This window comes from Typopeltis vanoorti, chromosome 23 (genome assembly GCF_054136105.1).
Source record: "Typopeltis vanoorti isolate ZY-2024b chromosome 23, IOZ_Tvanoo_1.0, whole genome shotgun sequence".
Lineage (NCBI taxonomy): Eukaryota > Metazoa > Arthropoda > Arachnida > Uropygi > Thelyphonidae > Typopeltis > Typopeltis vanoorti.
In genome coordinates, this window is record NC_143571.1 from 57,265,622 (window position 1) to 57,282,069 (window position 16,448).

At 34.6% G+C, this 16,448-nt stretch overlaps 1 protein-coding gene across 6 annotated transcripts in view; it reads right to left on the bottom strand.

The window, feature by feature from the left end:
• Positions 1-16,448, bottom strand: part of LOC150093872 (intersectin-1-like) — a 510,882-nt gene that overhangs the window by 322,993 nt on the left and 171,441 nt on the right. For all 6 annotated transcript variants that reach the window (XM_090413144.1, XM_090413145.1, XM_090413148.1 and 3 more), the window contains 2 exons: positions 15,516-15,666; positions 9,881-9,992 (listed from right to left, as the gene is read on the bottom strand). In XM_090413144.1, the coding sequence (XP_090269270.1) occupies positions 9,881-9,992; positions 15,516-15,666 (263 nt within the window). The remainder of the gene's footprint in view (positions 1-9,880; positions 9,993-15,515; positions 15,667-16,448) is intronic.

Genomic DNA, 16,448 nt, shown 5'->3' on the forward strand with positions numbered 1-16,448 from the left:
AAGCTGCTAAGAAGGGGATGAGGGCTAGATTTTTTTCTGAGGGTGATGAGTGATTGAAATGGATTGTCATTGGATGAATTCAAGAATAAGTATGATAGCTGTGTGTGTAGTATGTAGCCTCCCTCGATGAGTCTCTGACTCCTTGGAGGTCTCTCTTAATAATAATAATCAATGGCACTCTAGCTAAATGCTCAGCAAAGATTGAGAATGAAATTACATATACAGATGGGGACAGTGGAACTCTCTGCACTGCTCTTCTCTGATTACTGCAGATGGGTGATAGGGAGATGTACACCAAGGTTTTTGTAGGATTACATCACCAGTTCTACTGCAGTTGACCTTATTCTGCAGAATATGAGCTGCTTCCAGAAAGTCTGGAAGCAGCTCATATTTGATTTGAAGTAGGATCTGTGTAGCAGCTTGGCTTTTTTCCACCTGATGAAATGGTCTTCATCCAAACACGAATGTGCTAATACACTTTTAGGTTGCCAAACTAAATGTTATTTTTTGCATTCTTTTCTTCTTACCAATGTGGTATATCTTGTCTGTCTAAAATATTGGATCACATGACAGGAGATACTGTAGATGCCTGGTAAGGAGGGAGGATCCTGGCCATCCTTGATTTTTTTCAGGCAGGTGGATACTTTGCTCAGAGATTTTTCCTTTTTTTGGGAGGGAGGTATGTTGTTCTTTTAACACGTTCACTGCCATGCTCCTCGGGCATAGCTTGTTACTGCGTGCCAAGCAATTTCACTTCTTCAAGATCAGTATGAGCAATCTCGTTGCTGGCGGTAATCAACATACGAGTATATTCGTAGTTGGCTTGTGAGGCTCATATACCAACTACGAGTATACTCATAGCTGGCAGCGAACATGTTAAAGGAGTTTAGTAAGTGTTTTTCTTGTAACCATTTTGTTCAAATGATGTAATTAGAAGCTATTGTTCCAGTTGTGGGACAGGTCCTGAGAATGAAATTTGCTTTAGCCTAGAAGCTAAAGTTTTGAAAATTCCAAGTTGCTGGGCAAGATGATGATGTGAAGTGACATACAGGTGTGTGTGCACACATGTATACTTACAATACACTGAATAGGTGATGGACCTCTGATTCCCTTATAACTAAGGTATTCAAGAAGGCTAGAGCACCTTTTTCCTCTTCAACAGTAAAACTAATTCAGAGGTGGATATTGTTGAGAAAAACTTTAAAGTTAGAAAGTACCTTGGGGCAATGCAATTGAATGGTAAAGACTGTCTATATACCCCAGTCATACTCTGTGCTTAAAGGGGACTAAATTTAGTGCCAAGGTTTCAAATGATTCCATGTATAAGTTAGCAGTGGGGAGCCCACTGGTACACTTTCAATTTGTTTAAAGAGCTAGTTAATTTAGCTAAAATATCCCAATTTAAGAGTTTGCAAAGGTCATAGGAGAATATTTTGGAAAGGAGCACTAATGCATCATCCATTGGAACATTAGCAAAATGAAACACTGAAAAATTGCAATATTCATAATTCATTAACTCTTTATATGAGGGTGGTCTGAAAAGTTCTTGACCTCAGCCATAGATGGCAACACTATCGGCAAGACTTTTTTTTTCAAAGTTGGTACATCTGTCATAAGCATCCATGTGAAACTGCAAGTCATTCTATCAAGTAGTTTGTTTTATATAGCCGTCAGAAGCAAAAGTGTTGTCTGTATTCCTTGAAATGGATAAAATTTAGTATCGTGCAGTTATAAAATTCTTTGGTAAAAAGTTTTAACACCAAAAGAAATTCATTCAAAGTTCATAAAGTTTATGGGCACTCTTCTCCTTCATTTTCGACAATTAAGAAATGGGTGGCCAAGTTTAAAAATGGCTGTACCAGCCTTGAAGATGATCCACATGAAGGACGTCCAAAAAGTATAACACCAGAAATCATTGATCAAGTGCATGAAATGGCTGAGATTATAGGCATTTCAAAAGGAATGTGTAGGATATATTTTGCATGAAGAATTGTATATGAAAAAGCTTTACGAAAGATGGGTGCTACGCTTGCTCCCAGCAGATCAAAAACGCACTCGCATGAAAATCTCTGAACAGTGCTTAGAGCGTTTTTAAAAGAATAAAAGTGATTTTGTGAGTCGATTTATTACTATGGATGAGACTTGGATTCACCATTACACACTAGAATCCAAATAGCAGTCAAAACAGTGGACAGAAGCCAGTTGTTCAGCACTAAAGAAGACAGAGCCAGTTACACCAGCAAGAAAGGTCATGGCATCGGTGTTTTGGATTGCTAAAGGCATTTTGTTTATTAATTATCTTGAAAAGGGTAAAACAATAATGGGGAATATTATTCTGATCTTTTAAGAAAAAAATCATTTTTCGTCAGGACAATGCACCTGCCCACAAAAGTATTTTGACAATGGGAAAATTAAGGGATCTGCACTATGAATTGTTGGAACATCCACCCTATTCCCCAGATTTGGCTCCTTCTGACTTTTATCTCTTCCCAAAACTAAAACTGTTCCTCTGGTCAGCATTTTCCTTCGAATCAAGAGGTGACTGCAGCTGTAGAGGGGTATTTCGCAGATCTTACTGAGAACCACTCAGTAAGATCTGCAAAACAGGGACGGGATAATGGCGCTGGAACATCGCTGAAATAAATATATTAGTCTTAAGGGAGATTATGTTGAAAAATAAAAATAATTTTGAAATTATAAATTTGTTTTTTTCATGGTTAGGTTAAGAACTTTTCAGACAATCCTCATATATATATATATGTGAAAAGTCTTTTACCTTGGGGATAATATATATTAAGGATACCAAGTAATTTTATAAACTTGGTTTTTTTACTCCTTCTCCCAAGTAAGCAAAACAGTTAAGTTTGTGCCTGAATGTAGTGCAAGTCTAAAGGTAGTGCAACACCAGGGCAACTCGTTGTAAAGGTGGGTAAAGCTCTGATCACTATTCTTAGTATTTCCCATAATGTAAAACATATCTCACTAAGAGATGTATACTGTTATACATTATGGGTGTGGGGGGGGGTCACTACCCAGACCGGTTTCAACTTTTTTTGAGGTCTCCTCAGTGAGTAGCTAGATTCTGAAATACCAAGGTTTTTAGTAATACAGAGTCTTATCAACTTTACCTATACAAGTTGCTACAAGGTGCTTTTACTTTGAATAAGAAACTGGATGAGATAAAGGTATGAAAAGTTTTTATTCAAAGTAAAAGCACTTTGCAGCAACTTGTATAGGTAAAATTGATAAGGCTCTGTATTACTATAAACCTTGGTATTTCAGGGTCCAGCTACTCACTGAGGAGACCTCAAAAAAGGTTGAAACTGGTCTGGGTAGTGATTCCCCTCCCACACACCCATAATGTATAACAGTATATATCTCTTAGTGAGATGCGTTTTACATTATGGGAAATACTAAGAATAGTGATCAGAGCTTTACCCACCTTTACAACGAGTTGCCCTGGTGTTGCACTACCTTTAGACTTGAACTACGTTCAGGCACAAAGTTAACTGTTTTGCTTACTTGGGAGAAGGAGTAAAAAAAAAAAAAAAAAAGTTTATAAAATTACTTGGTATCCTTAAAAAAAAAATATATATATATATATATATAATATAGCAATTCCTCAATTAATTTGTCTCCAATTAGTGTGCGATTTTATTTTTTTTCTATATCCAAATACAATTAATGCCTCTAAAATTCAATAACCTATATACATCTTAAAAATAAATGTGAGATTTAAAAAAAAACATTTATCTATACATTTTTTTATGTTTAACTATTTTAAAAAATTCACTCACCAGGATGCAATAATTTAGTTACCGATTTAAAACATTTTACGAAGTTATTTTTTGATGGCATACTACATTATTTCCATGTAGACTATGTTCCAAATTTACTGAAATTTATGTTGTCTGCTAATTACATAGCATTTTGCTAATCATATCTTGTGCCTCTTTTGCAATTGTTTTCCTTACTTTTTATTTTAAAGTATTTTTCCAACCTTTAATCATGAGTAAAAGAATTAGAGTAAAGAAGTACAAGCATGAAAACTTGAAATAATAAAGAAAAATGAACAAGGCAAGTCAAGAGAAATGATAGGAGAAGAGCACGAGAATGGGTGAATGAACTATAAAAGCAATTTTAAGCAAAGCTGCTGAATACAAAGGGAAAGGTAAGGCTGCTTTACATTCATCATGCATGCAGACCACTCGAAATCAAAGTATTATAATGATTGAATTAGAGAGGCTTCTTTCTACATGGATCGAAGATTGCAACCAAAAACTTATCCAAATAAGCACTGACCTTATTAAAATCAAAGCGTTAAGTCTCTTTGCAACAAGTGATGGAAAAGAAGAATTCCATGCTAGCACTGGGTGATTTCAGCATTCCAAAAAAAGAAAAATAGCCTACATAATTTTCAAATCACAGGCGAAATTGCAAGTGCAGATAATGAGGTGGCTGCAAATTACCCAGAGATTTTGAAGAAAATTGTGAAAGGGGGGGGGGGCGCTGTTGTGACCAACAATTATTTAATGTCAATGAAACTGTCCTTTTTTGGAAGCAAATGCTTTCCAAGACTTTTCTGGTCAAATCAGAGAAATCCCAGACTGGTTATAAAGTCATCATCATCATCATCATCATCAAATTCCTGCCATGTACCCTCAAGGGGTGTACAGGATATGACAGTACTACATGAAAAAATTACATCATTACTAACTTCCTATCTACAATTTTCCTCCAAATCAGTCTGTTACTTGTCAAGACTCCAACATTATCAGATCTTATATTTCTATCGTCTAAGGCACTTTGTACCGTATCAATCCACCTATATCTTGGTCTTCCTCTGGGTCGTTTTCCTGCCAACCTGGCAGAGAACATTTGTTTTGCTAATCTTTCCTCTACCATTCTATTTAAGTGACCATACCATCTGAGATTAGCTCTGCTAACACATTCCTGGATGCTAACAATGTCAAGTTCTTTCCTAATATCCTCATTTTTAATATGATATTGCCATTGATGCCATCTGTTCACGCCTCTAATCTTTCTCAGGACTCTCATATCTGCGGTCTCTAATCTTTGGTCAAGTGTTTTACTTCTGACCCAGCTCTCAGATCCATAAGTTAAAATTGGTTTGAACACAGTCTTGTATACAGCTAATTTAGTGTTCCGACTAATTTCTTTCTTATTCCATATGAATTTATTCAATTGACTTCCCACGATACCAGCTTTGTTAATTCTGTTGTCTATTTCTATATTCAGTTTACCATCTTCAGTAAAAATTGTGCCTAAGTAGCTGAAATGTTTTACTTGTTCAACAGGTTCTCCATTCACAACACAGTTGACATTTTCAATGATTCTGCCTATTTTCATTGTCTTTGTCTTTTTATTGCTGACCTTCATACCATATCTATTACAACAGCTATTCAATTTAGTCAGAGAATCTTGCAGACTTGTAGCGGATTTATTTAGAAGTATAACATCATCCGCATAAAGCAAAGAGCTGACATTAACATCTCCAATTTTGATATCAGGTTTAATACCACATTCCTTCATAATGTGATCCATATAGATAATGAATAACAGAGGGGATAATGTACATCCTTGTCTCACACCAGATTTAACATTAAACCATCTTCCTGTACTTCCTTCAATTCTAACTGCTGACTCACAACTCAAATAAAGACTAAGTATTGCTTGATATAATGCCCCATTGACACCATATAACTGCAGCGTGTTGAATAGCTTCTCTCTTGGCACCTTGTCATATGCCTTTTCCAAATCGACAAAACTTAAATACAGATCTTTGTTATATTCCCATGCTTTCTCGACTATTTGTCGTAAAGTGAAGATCTGATCCTGACAGCCTCTATTTGGCCTGAATCCAGCTTGTTCTTCACCAAGCTTATCTTCCACAATTCTTCTCAACCGTTTCTCAAGTATACTTGCATAGATCTTGCGAGGAACACACAGTAGGGATATACCTCTGTAATTCTCACATTCAGTTTTATTTACCTTTTTATATATGGGTACTATGAGAGCTCTACTCCAATCATCGGGAATTCGTCCCTCTGCCCAGGCTTTCTGAACTATGCAGTGCAGCCACAGTAAGACTCTTATACCACCATACTTCAGCATTTCTGGTCGAATATCATCTACTCCTGCTGCCTTTCCACATTTCAAGCCTTTGATGGCTTTTTCTACTTCAAGTATGGATATGTATTCTTGACTGCATGCCTGGTTAGTGTTTTTTACCACTGTGCTGTCATCACTGCTTGTTTCATTTAGCAGTTTTTCAAAGTAATTACTCCATACTTCAAGGATATCTTTTTCTCCTGTTTTCATTTCACCTTTATCATCTCTAATTCCTTTTACAGCACTCTTTCCTCCATTCCTAAGCTTCTTCAACAACCTCCAGAATATTTTGCCACCTTCTTGATATTTATTTTCTATATTCTTGCCAAAGTCCTCCCATGACTTTTGTTTAGCTAGTTTTACACACTGTTTAGCTTTCTTACATTTGTCTCTGTATTCTGTAAGAGTAAAAGCTGACTTACTTGCTAGGAACTTTTGATATGCATTCTTCTTTTCCTTCACTGCCTCTTTAACTTCCTGTGTCCACCAGGGAGTTCTGATTTTTTATATCCTTGCACACAACCTCACCACATGCCTCTCTGGCAGAATCAATCAATGTTTCCTTCAGAGTTTGCCACTGAATCTCCAAGGTTTGATTCCTGTTCTCAAACTCTTTCATTTTCTTTTCAATAATATATCTGTATTTTAGTCTACAGTTCACATCTGAGAGCTGCTCAACTTTTATTCGCTTTAAAACTTTCTTACATGTTATTCTTTTCAATATGAAATTCAATTTTATCCTGCTCAAGACTAAATAGTGATCACTTCCAATTTCAAATCCTCTGTACACTCTGGTGTCCTGCACCAGGGAGAAAACATCACTATCAACAATAACATAGTCAATGAGACTTTTCTTATTCCTAGCCTCTTCTCTCCATGTGAATTTGTGCACATTTTTATGTTGGAACATGGTGTTAGTAATAACCAGTCCATGTCCTGAGCAGAAATCCAACAGATATTTGCCATTATTATTAGCTTTGCTCTTTTCTCCAAATTTTCCCAAAATATTTTTGTATGTCTCACAATCATTTCCTACTCTACTATTTAGATCCCCAACAAGGACCAACTTTTCCTTTTTCATTGTGTCAGTTGCTTTTTCTAAAGCCTCAAAAAATTCCTCCACTTCTACCTTAGTAGAACCTTCTGTGGGACCATAGGCACAAATAAGTCTCATTGTCCAGTTCCCCATTCTCATATTTGCCCACATTACTCTACTTGAGACTGACTGCCATTCAAGAAGATTAGCCTCGTATTTTGTGTTGAATACTATGGCTACTCCTTCTTTTCCTTGATTGTTATTGCCTGAATATAACATTTTGTATTTATTGCTCAGAAAGATATCACCAGTTTTGGTCTTTTTTGTTTCAGTGACCCCTATTATGTCGATCTGGTACTTATCTAATTCCTCAGCTAGCTCCATTTCTTTGCCATTCAGGCTTCTTACGTTGATAGTACCAATCTTTAACTCTGGTGATGTTGAGTTGGGGTTTGTTTTCAGATTTGTTCCAGTTGCTGACTTTTCGCTGTTCGCCCTGGTTCCCTGGCGAAAACAACGGGGGCCTTGTTTAACCGGGCAACGCCCCAGCTGGCATGAAATTTTGTCATGTTGTGCCATCATTTTTATTTTGGTTTAACCAATAAGAATACAATTTGGTCGGCTAAATCCCAAATTGCCAGCCCATCCTCGTTCGTTCAGTATCAAAGTAGATACCCAACAGGGTGCACCACGAGAAGGTGAGGATTGGACATTAGGTCAGAAGCCCTGGTCGGTTCTCCGCATTCCTTTAAAGGCTATGTGGAGGTCTCCTCTCAGTTATACAGCTTTGACCCTTAAGCACCCCTGGTTATAAAGTTGCAAAGTCAAATGAAATTACTGCTAGCAATATGTGAGTTTAGAACCACATTTTTCCACATTGGGCAAATAATTTTAGAGACTTTTCAAATGAAAGGGATAATGTTGTTGAAGAAATTTTCAATATCGGGTGTAAACTGGGTTTTGATGAGAATGACAACGATAACGTCCAAGAGTTAATTAAATCTCATTTTGAGGAATTGAGTGATTCCAACCTGCTAAATTTAGATGAACAGTGGGAAGATCTTGAAGAATATGAAGCAATTTTAACCACTGACAGTCAGCCAAAAGAGATTTCACAGAAAAAATTTGAAAATATTTTTACAATCAAAGTTTTTAAACAGAATGCTTAGAGTCTGACCTAAGTAAAATTTGCAGAAGAATAGAAGAGGCAATAGGGCCATACTGTCAGTTGTATGAAAAAAAGAACCAGAATGCCTGCCAAACTACATTAGCTCAATTCTTCGTTAAAAAGAATAATAATAAATTTATATTCTGAATATGTTTTATTGACTTTCCGCTTCATGGTTTCCTTTAACTAGGCCCTGAGACATACCCTAATGCTTTTATTAAAAAAATGAAGAGTCAAAAAAGAAATTTGAGGAACAAATTATACTTTTTCCCATTGGTTATTATATTCAATTACTGTGTTTTTGATTTTGAAGCTTTTCAAATAGCCTCTAGAATATTTTTCTCACCTTTCTAATATTATCTTCCGCATTTTTACCAGTCTTCCCACTGATCTTTGTTCAGCTATTTATATAACCAGAAATAAGTTTCATTGTCCAATTTTCCAATTCATGTTTGCTCACATCACTATTTGACATTGCAATTCATTCAAGAAAATTATCGTCATGTTTAGCATTGAATACTATAGCTACTTTTTCCTTTCCCTGATGATCAATGCCTAAACATCACATCTCATAGTTGTGTTTAGTAGAATCTCATCTGTTTTTCTTTATTTTGTAACACAAATTATGTCACCCTGATATTTCTCTAATTCTTCTGCTAGTTCGACTTCTTTTCTGTTGACACCTCTTACATCATGATGTTTATTTTGAATTCTGCTGATGCCAAATTTGTCCCAGTTGCTGACCTTTCATTATTCACTCTGGTTTCCTGAAGAAAACTGCATGGCCCTTGCTTAACTGGGCAATGTCCCAGCCAGAATGATGTTTCATTTTATTGCACCATCATGGCATCTTGGTTTAAAATAATACAACATGGTCAACTAAATCCCAATTTGACAGCCACCTCTCCTTTGTTCAATATTCAGATAGAAAACTACTACTAGGGTGGACCATGTTATGTAACAATTTGTTACATACTTTTTTTTTTCTGTTATGGGTTTGGAGAATTTACAATTTTTAACAGCTTGTGGTGGAATGGAAAATGGATCTAAAAATATGGAAAATAGTGTTTTACATAATTTATAGATCAGCTTTCATTTTTCAAAAAATTAATAATGTGAGCAGTGTTTAAAGGCCAGATAAGACAATGATTTAATAAATCACATCCACAAAAGGTTGTAGTATGTTACATAAGTAATATGGTTGGACTAGGGATTAGATAATCTGAAAACCTTGCTCTAGAGAACAATCACAAAACTTCAACAAGCCACTTCAAGAATCCAGTAAGCAAGTTGATGGTATAAAATTTCACTGCCTAATGATATAAAAGGCTGAGTAGATACAATACCTACTTGGCCAACTAGGTCCACTGTTCGATCAGATTACTGGTTCCAAGGTTATTTTTTAAATCAATACCTAATAAAACACTTTCCCTTTCCTCTGCAGTATTATATGGTGTTATAGCAAAATTCATCATAATTTACATAACAGAGAGGGGGGGGTGGAGACATTAAAAGATAACAAAATAATTGTTCAAAAAAGATACCTCTCTTTGTTCCAGAGCTTTCCTCCTTTGTTCTTCTTTCTCTTGCTCGAGCTCCCTTTGCTTGGCAAGCTGTTTTTCTAATTCAAGCTGGCGTCTACGTTCTTGTTCCTGTCTATATTTTAGATACTGATTAGGACTTTAAAAGAGACCTTCATTACGAAATTGGTGAACATAATGTATAACATGCATAATTTTTTATTTATTTATTTATTATTTTTGTTCAGAAATAATGATCAACCAAAAGGAAATGTATATCACAGAAACAGTCATCTAAAAGTCACAAAGAGAGAGAGAACCTTAAAAAGAATCAAATCCTTGCTTCAATCGAAGTAAGGAGTGGAGGAAAAATTTTGATTTCTGAAACAAAAAGTGACATATTAATGTTTACAAATTCTTTTTGGTATAAATCCCACCATTTATACTTTTTGTGTTAATATAAATCCCACCATTTTGAAAAGACTCAAAATCTATAGCACATTACTGCAGATAGGCTAATGGTTAGATAATCTAGAAATCTTGTTCTAGAATGAAATGTAGAACTTTTTTAAGCCACTGGTCTGCAATAAGCAAGGTGGTATTCTCACACTGAGTAATAAAATTCATCCACCACCTAAGATAAATGTTATGAGTGAAATATATGTAAGTTTTTACATATAATCATTCATGTGATTTGTGAATCTTAGAAAAAATTTGGAAAACAAATAAATATTGTTTACATAGGAATGGTCTTGTCCTTTACCAAATGAGAAAAAAAGTGAAATATATAACATTTCTATGCATTTTTTATTTTTATTTTCATGTGACCTCCCAGCCATGAAATATTACAAACCAAAACCATAGTACATTAGTAGTTACCCACAACATACAAGTTGTGGGTGCAACCACCCACTGCCATCAATCATGAGAAAGTTGCATACTATGTTGAAAACCAAGACTTAGTACAGCTACTTCAGGAAGAACACCACACTATACCAAAATTTACCTCGGCAACCTATTTACCTATACGAGTTGCCAAAAGGTATAGGTCTCACCTTATTATTAAATTATTCTGGATTTAGAGAAAGATGTTGGAAGTTTTTTTTCTTTTTCTTCTCTAAATCCAGAGTAATTTAATAATAAGGTAAGACACCTTTTGGCAACTTGTACAGGTAAATATGACTTCTCCATTACTTCCACCTTAGTATCACCACCTCTGGGTCTGGCTCCCACTGACGAGACCTCAATAAAGGTCGAAACCAGTCTATGTAGTGGCCCTTCCCTTAATGAATAGCATTATACATGTCCACAAGGAGATGTGCTTTGCATTATGGGAGATACTAAGACAAGTGATGAGAGCTTAGTCCACCTTTACAAGTTGCCTCAGTCCTGAAGATACTTCAGGCTCAAACTTTGTTTGCTTACATTTGGATAAAGGATTAAACTAAATTTATTATAGTCTAACCAAGTGGGAAAAAAAAAACTTCCAAGATGGCATCAATGACAGAATCATATTCAAAAATGAGGATATTACAAAAGAACTTGAAGTTGTTAGCATTCAGGAATGTGTTGGTAGAACTAATTTCAGGTGGTATGGTCATTACAGAGTAAACAAAATGAAAAAGAAAAGGTTGGCCAAAATAAATGCCTTTTTAGGCAGGATGGCTGCATAAAGACCCAGAGGAAGACCAAGGTCTAGATAGATTGATAGTCAGAAGTTCCTTTAGAAGAATATAAGATCTGATAGTACTGGAGCCCCCACATAACAGATTACTTTGGAGGAATGACAAACTTTTCAGGCAGTACTATCCTAATCTTCCCCACCACCACACACACACACTGAGGGTACAAATTAGGAATTTGCTGATGATGAATTTTACATTTCCTCATAATATCCATGAATATATTATCATAGTATTTAAGCGTGTTCTAATTTGTTTTGATCATTATAATTCAATTATATAGAGTATTTTTGCATTGTATTTTTTCATTAACAATCTTAAAACAGCCACTATACTCTAAGCTCTAATATGTTAGTCTACCTCACTATATATATCATAGTATAATCAGTTATATTTGTTCCTTTTAGCTTCTTTTTTGGTATCTTTTCATTGCAATATAAGTGATATGCACAGAATTCTGAAAAATTATTTTTCCAGATTAAACCAAAGAAAGGCTGAAATAACTAATTTTACTTATTTATACACATGTTCCAAACTCCTTCAACTATAATCATACAATCTGCGAAAACTCTGGAAGAAAACAGGACCTTCAGTAGATTGTCAACACTGTTTCCCATTATAAATATGGGCAAAAAATGTATAAATTATTTGTAGAAAATTATATATTAAAAACTTGTCTATATCGGTGTCCTAAACATGTTCACAGTTCATGCATGCAAAACACATGAAACTCAGAAAACAAAAACAGCAACTCATGACAAAAGACAACATTCAATTGAATTGGTTGACACAATAACCAATCATAGCCACTGACTTCTGGGTGCTATTGTCTCAGCACATACCCTGCCTCACCTTCTGGGTGATTAAAAACCACTGGAATGCTAAGAATTTGACCCACTATGCAATCTTTACGTCTGCTCAAAGGCTTAAAGATGTCTATGTTTGTGACCGTACACCTCGAGGTTATTAATGCAAATGTGATGCAATGTTTATGCATCGAAAAGTGTCCTCTTCATGAAGCATTAATATTATGTTTAATTTTAGGAATCATGCAAAGCCAGGAAACAATTAGGGTTTTTTTTAACAGGAATAAATGCAAAAATATAATATCAGTGATATTGCTTTTCCGTGGGTGTGCACTGCACATCTAGGACACCTGGAGTATATGCCCATGATACACACACACACACACACGTATATATACACACACACACAACACATATACAGTGGTATCTTGCTAATCCGAACTAATAAAAACTGTGCTCGTTCGGATTAGCGAATTTCTCCCCAAAAGACAATAACTAACATTTAAGACAAGCAAAATAATCAGATTCTAATGGTACATCAATTTAATTCTGTATATAAATCAAGTAACTGATATAAAAAAAAAAGCTCACAAGTTTATTTTAGTAAAAAATTTAGTTTGTATGTACCTGTATTGTTGAGGATTCTGATTCAATAAAATTGCATATTCAGTATGTACCTTAATTTGCGTAAAAAATATCACTTTCTTGTACAGAGCACAAAGAAAGTTTCACAAAAAAACAAAAAAAATTTTTTTATTTCTTTGTAAAAAAGTTTCTTTTGCTTCTTGGACGGTAAACTTTTTGAATGCTTCTTCTCGGAGATGCATTAAAAATAAAATTTTGTGGAATGGCGTATCATTCTGCTTAGCCCATTCTATACACATATTAAAACTGTCAACTGTCTCTTCATGTTTTACTTTTTTTTCTTCGTCGTCGTCGTCATCGTCTTCTAATTCATTCTGTAGCGTCATATTTATAATTTCAGTGTCTGATTTGATTTCGAATTCACTTTCGGTTCTACCCATAATCCATTCCATAACATCTGTTTGTATTTCAACATCTGGATTTATATTTTTAACCAAATTATGCAGGTTTTGAATTTCCTCTTTTTGTGTATATTTGTGATTCATGCCGACAATACAGTACGTACTGTACAGTATAAAAAAGCAAACACGAACACACAATACATTAAAATAGGCCTCCAGTATAACCGTACAATCGACAGTATGAAAAAAAAAATACTGTACTGTAATAATAATAAAATAAATAATAATAGTTAAAATATTTTTATTTAAGTTATTTAATAAATAATTATTAAATAAAAATAATAGTATACAAAATAATAATACGTAATAAAACTTTTATTCTTTCAAACCACAGTTCGGATTACTGGAGGGTTTGGACTAAAGAGGTTCGGATTAGCGAGATACCACTGTACACACACACACACACACACACACACACACACACACACACACACACACACACACACACACTCATCATCATCATCAGCCATTGTCGATCCACTGCTGGATGAAGGCCTTTCCAAGATTACTCCATAACTCTCTGTCCATGGCTCTCCTTTTCCATGTCACTCCTGCAAATCTGATGATATCATCAATCCACGTGATTTAGGTCAGTGCCGTGATCGTTTTTCCTCTTGTGGAATCCAATCCAGTACTTCTTTTGTCCATCATTGATCTTGTCTTCAAGCAATATGCCTAGCCCATTGCCACTTCAGATGTTTCACTCTTCCTATGATGTCAGAGACTTTGGTTTGATTTCTTATCCATGTATTCCTTTTGTAATCCAATCTTGTGATATCAAGCATACTTCTTTCCATACTAAATTGTGTTGTTCTTAATTTTTTAATTTCCTTTGCATTCAGTGTCCATGTTTCACAGCTATATGTCAGTATAGGAAGAATACACTGGTTAAAAACTTTTCTCTTCAGGCATAATGGTAGTTGGTTTTTGAATATTGAATGTAATTTTCCAAATGCTTTCCACCCAAGCATTGTGCGCCTTTTAATTTTCTGTTGTCCTGAGTATATGTAATGATCTACTTGTTTAATTTCCTCATTATTGATTTTTATTATTTCTGGTTGGACATAGCTACTGAACATAACTTGGATCTCTCACACACACACACACACACACACACACACACACACACACACACACACACACACACACACACACATTTTTTTTTTTTTTGGTTAATGTAATGTTTCTAATTTCTTTTTTGGAAATTCTAATATTCCAAATTCCTAATCATCTTTTGCTTTTATTCTTTCCTGATTAATCTATCATCTCTATCCGATGAATTTCCTATTTGATGTTTCTAAGACTATTTTATCTCTAATTCAGAAGCTTCAAAATATGAAATTCTTCAGACTAGATGACCAGGGTAACTCTTTTAGTGTTGCAATTAATACTTGCACTATCTGAGAGCCAGTAAAAACCAATGCCTTTTGTCTGTAAAGACTAGGGTTTGAATCTTATCTGGGACACAGACTTTTATGAAAGGCTTTACAACTGAAGGTGAGTTGCCAGTTTCATACAAAGGCGGCAGGGTTTTCCTTCCTGAAACTTGGATTTTTCAGCCCACAAAACATGCAAATTGGAAGGATACACACAATTAACAAATACACTACAATGACCTCATAGCCTTAGTTGCTCTGATGATAATTCAAAACAATTAGCCAACCAAACCTTAAACTATGCAGCTAGGAAGGTCCAATCAGTAGCACCTTCCCAGCTTCATAATTCATGAAAATTATGCCACAAAAAGCAAGCTCATTTTTATTAGGAATAAAAATACAGATTTGTAAATTCCATTTATTTTTATGCATTGTGGCTTAAAAAATACTATACTGTTAGATCAACAATAATGTTGTGTGCATTTATAAGATACAATTATGGTCGAATGGGACCAAACCTATTCAAGAATGTATTAAAAGAAATTATCTGTATATATATTAATCTTCTAAGAAACTTTTTTTTAGGATCACACAAGGTGAACACTAAGCAAGAAAAGATTTCTAGCAGAAACTTTTAAGCAGATTACCAAACTGCAATTACAATTTATCAGACATGTAGCACTATCAATTTTAATGAGCACAGAAATAATTATCTAGATTTCTTAATGTATTAAATATAATTATAATACCGTATTCTGTCCTTTCGTTCCTGTTCTTCTCTCTCCTTCTTTGCTCTCTCTTCTTGTTCTTTACGTTGAATTTCTAACAATGCTTGCCGCCTCCTTTCTAATTCTGCTTGTCCTTTCTCAAAGTTCTCTCGCCTCTTATCCTCAAATGTAGCTGGAAATAAGATTTCAACATCAGAAAATTTATTTTAAGGTCCTTTATGAACTCCTCTTTCATGCTTAAATAAAATCTATCCATAGGGTTTATGATACTTTAGACTAACGATGATAATATTTTTGCAAAATGACTTAAGTCAAGAGCTCACTGAAGTAGGGTACCCTTTCATCATTCATATTTACATTCCTAGTGTATCCCTCCTTGAACCTATTCACTGAAGATTCATTTCTGACAATGATCTTTGGTAAATCTACATCTAACAGTAGCCCATTCCTATATACACACACAACAACATGCTCACCACACCTTTAGCCAGCTCCTAGGGTTTCAATAGTTATAATATGACTATCTACAGATAGCTTCAAGGTTAACTTTAGAACACTAATGTGATGTTATGCAGAAAATAATTTGTTACCATTCAAGAGATTTATTACTGTAAAGTTATGCTGAAAAAAAAAAATTCAAAATTCTTCATTTATTTAAGTTTATTTTATTGTAAACCTGAATTGTTAGCAGTTACACATTTTTAAACATTTCATACAAATGTTCTCTATTCTACAAACATAACATAGTTGCACTTGACAATAAATGACAAAGACATTCCAGTTTTTTTAATGCATATGGTGTTTGCTATATCTAATATGTTTTAGATACATAGGCAAAAATTCTACCATTAAAAATTTATTTAAGATAAGTTATTCATTTCTTTTATTTCCAGTATTATGCCTATGGATGTTATTTCAATTCCAAGACAGTAAATGTTTAGACTGAACTCTGCT